The sequence below is a fragment of the Callorhinus ursinus genome, unplaced genomic scaffold (assembly GCF_003265705.2).
Source record: "Callorhinus ursinus isolate GAN/ISIS: 27379988/994484 unplaced genomic scaffold, GSC_fseal_2.0 scaffold8, whole genome shotgun sequence".
Taxonomy (NCBI): Eukaryota; Metazoa; Chordata; class Mammalia; order Carnivora; family Otariidae; genus Callorhinus; species Callorhinus ursinus.
This window is the reverse complement of record NW_027397070.1, coordinates 48,988,014-48,996,723: the sequence shown is the minus strand read 5'-3', so window position 1 is coordinate 48,996,723 and position 8,710 is coordinate 48,988,014. Positions and strand designations below refer to the sequence as shown.

General features: G+C 48.9%; 1 protein-coding gene across 3 annotated transcripts; it reads right to left on the bottom strand.

The window, feature by feature from the left end:
* Positions 1-390: 390 nt before the first annotated feature.
* On the bottom strand, positions 391-8,423 carry AHSA1 (activator of HSP90 ATPase activity 1). 3 transcript variants are annotated; one of them, XM_025869545.2, is made up of 9 exons: positions 8,178-8,421; positions 6,638-6,828; positions 4,842-4,924; positions 4,324-4,441; positions 3,153-3,241; positions 2,195-2,323; positions 1,424-1,525; positions 896-947; positions 391-778 (listed from the first exon to the last, which is right to left on the bottom strand). In XM_025869545.2, exons 1-9 carry the CDS (start codon positions 8,255-8,257, stop codon positions 606-608), a joined length of 1,017 nt encoding a protein of 338 aa, XP_025725330.1. In that variant the 5' UTR covers positions 8,258-8,421; the 3' UTR covers positions 391-605. The 3 variants fall into 3 exon arrangements, with proteins under 3 accessions (XP_025725330.1, XP_073751753.1, XP_025725331.1); XM_073895652.1 differs by lacking the exon at positions 1,424-1,525 and having other exon boundaries at positions 8,178-8,423; XM_025869546.2 differs by lacking the exon at positions 6,638-6,828 and having other exon boundaries at positions 8,178-8,414.
* Between the last annotated feature and the right edge of the window lie 287 nt (positions 8,424-8,710).

Below are 8,710 nucleotides of genomic sequence, written 5' to 3'. Positions count from 1 at the left end.
GCTCAGTAAGCCGGAGCCGTGACCGAGGCCCACAGTTCCCTTCTGCCCCAGCTCACAGCAGCACCTGGTGCTCACCTGTTCCTGCAGGAGTTCCGAGGCCACACAGAGAGGAGAGCCCAGGATGCCACCTCTGCCAGCAGTAAGGTTTCTTGGCACGGCTTACCCCGGAGCACCCCCCAGCCCATCTTCCGTCCGTGGGGGGGGGCAGCAGCTTTGCACCAGCCTGCAGTCCGCAGGAATGCTGGTGAGAAGCTGGTTTCCCTCACGCCTCTACCCTCGGCCAGAATGTAAACAAAACCTGGGGTTTGTTTTTTCCCCTTTAATTCAGTATCTTCAAGGGAACTCATGAACACCAGCCACCCCATCAATACAGGCTTCCAGCTGTGCACGTCTTTTAAATTACGTTTATTTAGCGTATGTACACATAAAAGAGAAATCGCCCTCTGATCCCACCCAGCAGAAAACATGCACAAACCCCAGGTATACGTGGAGGGAAGGGGCCCCAGCCCCAAGTTAGTGGTTGGGATGGTGCCATCCTGGGAGTCCCAAGCCCCGGCCAGGAGAGGGCTGGCCTGGGGGAGCGGACCGCCCCCTTGCTGCCAGCCCTAAAATAAGCGAGCACCGTAGCCGAAGGTCTGTTTGATGCCCTCGAAGTAGTACCGCTGCCAGCCCTGCCGCGTCCGCTCTTCCTCAGGGGCCGGGACGCCTCTGCCCTCCATGCACACCTCGGTCTCTCCGTTCTTGTCCAGGAAGGTCAGGGTGATGGTGGCAAAGTGCCCTGGGGACAGGCAAGACCGGAGGGAGGTGTCAGATCCAGGGTTTCCATCAGGATTTGAGACGAGGGGAAAGGAACGAGTTCTGAGGCTAACAGCCACAGGCAAATCCGTATACTTACCTTCTGGCCAAGATTTAAACCTCCACTTCATCACGATCAGTTTCTCAGGGACCTAAAATAATCAGGGAGATCAGTCTGCACTGTGGACCACCACGTCCCTGATCCTGACCGGGAGCAGCCATCTGCCTTTCGGACGGCTCCACCACTTAGGGGCACAAAGCGGACAACCACGGGCCACATACTGTGGCTTCTGCACCAGTCCCAGCCCTTCTCCCCTTACGCCAAAGTTGGGTTGGGTCAGCTGTGCCCAGGGGACATTTCAGTGCTGCCAATGGAAAGCCACCACCCCCCGATACATATGACCCCTCTTCCACAAAGGATCTCTTCAGGAAGAACTAATTTTACTCCACTAAGGAAAAAAATCCGAGGAAAGCAAGAGAATTTAACTGCAACCTTATTTTGAAAATCAAAAATGAGCTTTTACTAACCAGATAGATTAAATTTTATCTACAGAGCCGAAAAAAGAAGGAACAATATATTCTTCTGACCAGAGACTACATCCTGGGTCTGGGGCTAGCAGGCACTCACCAGATCAGTGAATTCCCCAGAGACGTTGCCATCTACCAGGTGAAACTTCCCACCTTTGTCTGCTTCTAACATTGCGGGAGCGTGGGTAAAGGCCTGAACGAGCTGTGGGGGAAAAAGGAGGTAGGAAGACGACGCTCCTCTCAGTGGGACCCGCTGACCCTGGCACGCCTCAGCTCGCATTTCCAAAGGCGCCCCTCTGCCCAATGACCCGTCGATCGACTATGCCGCTACAAAGGAACAGCTACTACTCAAGGCTTTGACTTGAGTAATGCTTTGTGAATCCAGGATGCCATTCCTTCAGATCCATTCCCTTTTTTCTTTTTTTAAAGATTTTATTTATTCATTTGACAGAGGCACAGTGAGAGAGGGAACACAAGCAGGGGGAGTGGAAGAGGGAGAAGCAGGCTTCCCGCTGAGCAGGGAGCCCGACGCGGGGCTCGATCCCAGGACCCTGGGAACATGACCTGAGCCGAAGGCAGACGCTTAACGACAGAGCCACCCAGGCGCCCCTCCATTCCCTTTTCTAACAAGAATGCTTCCAGTGGTGTCCACTCACACCACCCAAAACTAGTACACGGGAGGAAAAAGAAGGCATGTCCACTGCTGCGTAGGTTGAACAGAAGGGCCTTCCCTTTGCCTCTGCCTGTAGGAGGAAAACCTCACAACATCTGCTTTTCAGCACCTGCTCTGCACACACAGGGGAGGTGCCCACAACCCAAGTCACCCAGAACAGCAGATGCCCTGAGGCCTGAAGGGCAGGATTACACTTACCTCTTGGGTGGTGAAGACTCTATAGAGCTCCTCTGGTGAGGTCAGGAAGGTTTCTCTAAGGGTGATCTTACAAGTGGGGATTTTGACACCAACAGGTCTGGCCTGGGTTTTTGAAGGAGCAGACTTAGCCTGTGGAGGCGGCAGTGAGAAAGGTTTAGAGGGATGGGGAAACCTGCCCTAACATGGCTTCCAGGACGGGCCTGTTACTCATCCTCACAAACGTGTCTGCCTCTAGCGCTAACTGTCCCAGGGCTTCGAGGGGTGTGTATGGATGGTTCAGTCAGGACGGGGACTTGCCTAGAAAATCCTCAATTCCCACTGAAAACAACACTCCGCGTTGTTGTGAAGGAGATACTCACTGAAAACCCCACTGACCAAAGGACATGGCAAATCATGAGGTATTTCTGAGGCACTCAGTGTAATTCTCAAAGAAAAAGTCTGTGCTTAAATAGCTGGAAGCAGCCACCCCCCCCCCGGAACTCCCTCTGCTGTGCTGACAAAAGGGCAACAGGGCAGCAGACCAAGTGCTGAGCCTGAACCACACACGTTCCATCGCCACAAAGAATATTTGCAGGTCCTGCAAATGTGGTGAAGTCAATCAATTTTCTGACAGGTGAATGTAGTGACCTAAGCCCAGTACCTTCAGGAGACGTCCAGTATCAAAGTCGGAAATAGCAACACCCAAGTCAGAAGGAATATTGAGGCCATCTATGGGTAAACTCTATCCTGTGCTCATAACCTCCTAACTGGTGTTAAATGCAATCAAGAGTCAAACTCAGAAGCCCCAATAGCTTCCATTTGCTCTAGGGGTCTGTTCTAAATGAATAAAAACCAGGTTGAAGAGGGACAAACAACCACATCCTGCGGACTGCGAGAAGTACCACGGGCAGATCATATGCTGCTCTGGCTTGGAGGTTAAGGTCAGAGAGAAGAGTACATGGAAACACCATTTATTTACCTTGCGCTCCTCAGTTTTCAGTGCTGGCTGCCCGGTTGGGTCTACTGCCTCTCCGTTCATCGTAGGCAAGATCATGCCCTGCGTGAACTCTGAAAAGATAAAATCGCCGCTCCTGGAAGTTACTTCTCAGCAGCTGAGATTTGAGGCTTCTTTAGTTTGACAAACATGGCGACCTTGCCCCAGAATGAGGTAACAACAGAGAAAGAGTACTTCATGCCTTTACCTTTGGTCTATGCCAGACAGGTATCTGAGCGTATGCTGCAGGATCCAGAATGTTAACTAGGATTGTCTTGAACCCGACTCCATTAGAAGCATTACAACTTGTCAAATGTACATGAGACCTACTCTGGATGGGAGCGAATGATGGTAGTGACACTTGCAGTGACTTCAAGAGGGCAAGATGCCCACAGATGCAGATATAGCCCCTTCCCCACTCTGCCTTGCCTCTGCAGAGCAACCACAGCTAGTTAACGGCACCAGAGCAAATGGTCCCACCAGGAGAGGCGTCCCCTTCTACGCTGGTTCCCCCGACAGCCCTGCTATGTACTCTAACACCAAGATCAGAACACACGGACCGAACTGGAATTCTAAGGGGAGAGCTGAGCTAACTGCTACCTAACAACCCCCTAAGTGTCCCTAGAGAATGCGCATCAAAGATAGGCCAGGACTGTGCTCAGAGAGTCTAGGCGATGCCAAGTCTTTAGATCAGCACTGTCCAACAGAAATACAGGGTCAGCCTCACACAGAATTTCACATTAGCCACATTACAGCGTTAAAACAAACAAGTGAAATTAATTTTAATAATATATTGAACGCAATATATCCAAACTATCATTTCAAGGTTATCAATATAAAAAAGCTAACTCATCATTCACATTCTTTTTTTTGTACCAAGTTTTCAAAACCCACTGTATTTTATACTCATGGCACAACTCAATTTGGACTAGCCACATTTCAAGAGCTCAAGAGTCACTATATCAGACAACCCATCTCTAGATCTTTCCCTTATTGAGTTTATAGACTGACTTGGAGATGAAATAAGCCCCCTCCCGCAAAATCTTTATTCATTTGGCAAAGAAAGGTCTGTCAGGCCCCTTACTCAGCAGTCTGATGGCCGGGGGTTGGGGGAGGGACTACTTCCTCAAGGCATATATAACTACTCAAGGAATACCTGTTTTGAGGGTGCTGATGTAAATTCCCATTGCTTCTCTTAGAAGTTTCACCCCTTCTTCCTTCATTAAGGCCACGAGATTTGTGTCAGGCTCATCTTTGGCAAGGCTCACACTAATCTGAGTGAAAGATCAGAAGTAGGTGGTAAATAACTTGAGGGGCACCCACAATGTGGAATGTGGGTGCTGCGCAATCAGATAACCGCTGACATTTCCAAAGGAAATGCGTGAGGGTTGGGGTATTTTTCCAATCCCTATGAGTGTTCCTTCTAGAGTTCTCTCTGCCAAAGCCACAGTGGCTAATGTTAGAACCCAAGTTACTAGCTAAAACAGAGTAATTAAATAAGCACCAGCTGTGCTGGAAGCTCCCAGTGGCACCACAGACCCAGAAAATCATCTGCAGACTGAGGTTCTGAAGGCTGGGACCCAGGCTGGGCTTTCATCTTGAGTGATAGGTCATTTTTCTCATCTGAGAATAGAGGATGTGGAAGACTCAGATGAGGAATTAGGAAGCACAAACCTCTACTTCATCCACACTGTTTTCATCAGATAAATTGGGGATCTCCACATGTCCCTTGTACTGCACTCCAGACTTAGAGGTACCTGTCAAAAACAACACAATGCCATTAGTCTCTCCTGCAGGCAAAGTCTGCTCTGGAGTCCTACCTACTCCTCTGCTTATACTTCTTTTGAACTACTGAACTGACCCTCTTTATTCTGAGAGAATGCCAGATGCAATCAACCCTCCCCCCTTCCCCAGAAGAAATGTCTTTCCTCATTAATTTTGCTGAGACCAACTGTGTTATTACTGTAGGGGACTAAGAGCTACATGCATGTGGCACTAGCGTGAATTTTGCCAGGGAGAATTTGGGTCGATAATCAAGGCAGTCAGTTCTGCTAAGATGCTTGTTCTGAAAATGAAGTTTGTTCCAGTGCGACTGACATACTAGGGGACAATCTGATCACAGCATGAAATTTCACGCTTGCTAATACGGGATTTCTTCCATGAGAAACCCTAGGTGAACACACACAAAACTGCACCCAGCTGAAAGGAGCTCCACAGGAATACACAAGACACACACTTCCCAAACATTTATCTACTAGCAACCTCAGTTGCCCATGTGTTACAAGCCATGCTACCCACACTGGTGTTATAATGTTCCCTCTGATTTCAGTTGACCCTCCTTCCGCCAATTCACAATAACCTGCATCCTGCAACCCTTCTGATGCCCACTTTCACAAGTGAACTTTGGGTCTTTTTCAAGGTAAAGCGGCACATTTACTGTATTTTTAATGTATTTCTTCCCATCTAACATGTGTAGAACTGTACTATCAATTTTTACATTTCTACATTTAAAAAACGTGTCACCAATGAAGGTTTTGAGTGTTGTGTCCTGTCCCTAACCCTGTCCTCCCTGTAAGCCCTGTGGTTTTGGTTGAGCAATTTCGCACAGTATGGTGATTTTTAGAACACATGGGTGACGTCATAGCAGAACTGACTATATTTCAAAATTAACCGAAAGACATTTATCTTCACTTCTCTCGACCTCAGCTTCTCAATCTATAAAAAGAGGACTGGGCAAGAGGACACCTAAGGGTCCTTTCAGACTACTATACTTTAGTAGTTTTTTTTTTTTTTAAGTCTTGAACAGATAGATTTACTTGTCCCTTCTTTATTACCATTTACTTGAGAAATGCTCATTGAAGCATAAATCTATTTTATGCTTTGCCCCCTACATGTACTCCTTTAGCTTTAGTGCCTTTTAAAATTCAGCCTCCCAACTATTAGGACCATCTAGGTGGGGCACATACATGGCTCTAATTCTTTGCCAATACCATCACAGAAGGGACATAAACTAGAGAATAAAACTGCCCCAAATTATAGTCACATACAAACTTCATTAGCATAGTCGTTGAAACTGGGAGATTCACACTGGAGAAAGTAAAAAAAGATCACGACAAAAAAACCCCCTTCCCACCTTTAAATCAATCACCCAAGAGATAAAAGTTAGCTAGTCTGAGAAACATTACCTCATATAAAATGTCCTAACATATTATGTGGCCCAAAGATTCAGTGGCCCAACTGCTTCACTGGTGGGGACTTGTGAGACCCCCCCCCTCCCAGAAAGGAGATGCATTTAGTGTCCCCAAACAGCAGAGAAATTTTGGCATCCAATACTGATTGCTATGGAACTCCAAAGCAGCACTGTCTCCCTGGAAGAATTCCTAACTTTGCCCAAACTGTTCTCCACGGCTCCTTAACAGGTCAATCAAAATGCGGTTAACGTTTATCTTAACAGCCTGGCATAGATTTACCTGTCCAGTTTAGTTTGACGCTCCACTCATAAAAGAAGATAAGTTTGCCTTTGCGATTGTTAATGGATGCCTCTCCATCAAGCTTATTCACTTCTGTCACCTCACATTTGCCTTCCTCATTCTGCACTCGCACTGCGAGGAACAGTGTTTTCAGCTTATCCGTGGACCAATTTGAAGCATCCCTCTCTGTCCTGCAAAACAGAAAATAACGCTATGGACCAGCAGCCAAATGAAAGATAGACTGCTTGCTCTGTGCAAGGGAATTCAAGGCTAAAAGAGGCCTAACAAATAGTTTGAAAAGATCAGTCCCACTCCAGTACACCCACAAATGAGTTATCCCCTTTTAGGAAGACAAGGAATCCCACACTGTCAATAAGACAATGGCTGCGTGGAATGGTTACAAGTCAAATGGAAAATTATGCTTTCCTTTCTCAGCATGATGGTGCTAGGGTCAGTATGGGACACTTAAATACAGCGCCCCCGTTTGACCAAATGGAAAACTGTGACCATCTTGCTGAGGTCAGGAGTACAAGAGTGGGCCGTAGAATGCAGTATTTAGCTAACAAGTCCAGGAAGTAATACACTGATAATCTTGACCTCATTAGCACAGTGTTCTGACCTGTCAAATTCAGGTGGTGCTAGAAATCCCCTACACATTCTGTGTCCTCTAGATGGCCATGAAAACGATGTAAGTCAGGGCTTCAAAACAAAAATTAGATCACTCTGTGTATGTTAAAAGGAGAGGCAGGCCGAGCTATAGAGAAGAAAAATGACTCTCTGCCTCCCAATGTACTAAATAGTAGAAAAACCAGCAGGAAAAGAACTGCAACAAAGTAAAAATACAGTAAAGACAGTGTGAACCGAGTTCAGTGGAGTGAAAAGATAAGGAGATAGTACTTTTAATTTCATAAAAGAGAGGAGGCTTTTTCAAAGTGGTTACGTTATAAAACTATGATTGCCCGGCAACCAGGGGCAGTCCCGGGAGTTACTACACAGCCAATTGACTAGTTCCGGGTGAGAGTCCCTAGCATCTTCAGCATCACGGAGCTCTCAACACTTGCAGAACACGTTCCAAACCTTTGCCCTCTAGACTTAGGCAGCGGTCCCTTACGACTGACTCTGAATCTCACCCGTAAGCCGCAAAATAGCAATTCCAGCCCCGCAGCCCCGAGCCTAACTCAGCAGTCTCCCAACACAATCCACGGCGGTGTGGGTCTCACTGACTCCTCCGGCCACGTGTGGGAAGCATGTCCCCGCTCAGGCTGGATGCATCGGCTAGGAGGTTATGTTCTCGTATCTCTGGAACCCCTCCTCTGGGTGCAGCCCTCCCCGTCGCCCCCTTGCCCTCCAAACACTGAAACAGAGGCAGGTGGTGGTGCGTGGAGGGACCTGGGACTACGGACCCCTGCCAGAGTGAGAACCCACCCCCTTCTCCGGGCAGGGCTGCCCCGGGCCCTAGGTTTGTTCCGACCAAGGTTCCAGGGACCCGCAACCCCGGCCGGGCCGGAGCGCTCCCGCGGCCTGGCCCGCTGGCCCTCACCAGTGCCAGTTGTTGACGTTGGTGGCGTCCGCCCGCTCCTCCACGATCCAGCGTGGGTCGCCCTCACCCCACTTGGCCATCGGCTCTCCTGTCGCACCGCCACCAGCTTCCGAGCAGCCACAGCCACTGCCTCAGGACCGCCTGATCCCAGCCGCCCGGCAGCGCCTGGAAACTACTAGAAGCGGCTGCAAACCCTCCGGGCTTGCTTTTCCCTCCACCCCCCGCCCCTCCCCGCCTTAACTTCCGGCTCCTCCTCACTCTCACCAGGTACTTCCGTTCCACCTCGTCGGACCTTAGCTTATGTCTCTTCTAGAGTTCCTTCAGGCTTCCTCGGGTTATCCCTAAAGCGGCCCGAAATGCAACCGCTCATACAACCATTCATCACCCGTAAGGCCACAAACAGTACGTCTCATTGTTTCCCTAGCCTCCGAATTGGCCCTGCCGAGCCTCATGGGAATTGTAGTCTTGTTGAGTAACCTGCGGGATAACCTCGGAAGGTCGCGCTAAAAGTAAAGGAAACGACGTAGGCGCGG

Coding starts and splice junctions, on each gene's coding strand:
- AHSA1 (XM_025869545.2), bottom strand. CDS start 8,257: ATGGCCAAGTGGGGTGAGGGCGACCCACGCTGGATCGTGGAGGAGCGG. Junction 4,925..6,637: donor CGTCAAACTAAACTGGACAG/GTAAATCTATGC, acceptor TGTTTTTGACAG/GTACCTCTAAGTCTGGAGTG. Junction 2,324..3,152: donor TGAAAACTGAGGAGCGCAAG/GTAAATAAATGG, acceptor CCGCCTCCACAG/GCTAAGTCTGCTCCTTCAAA.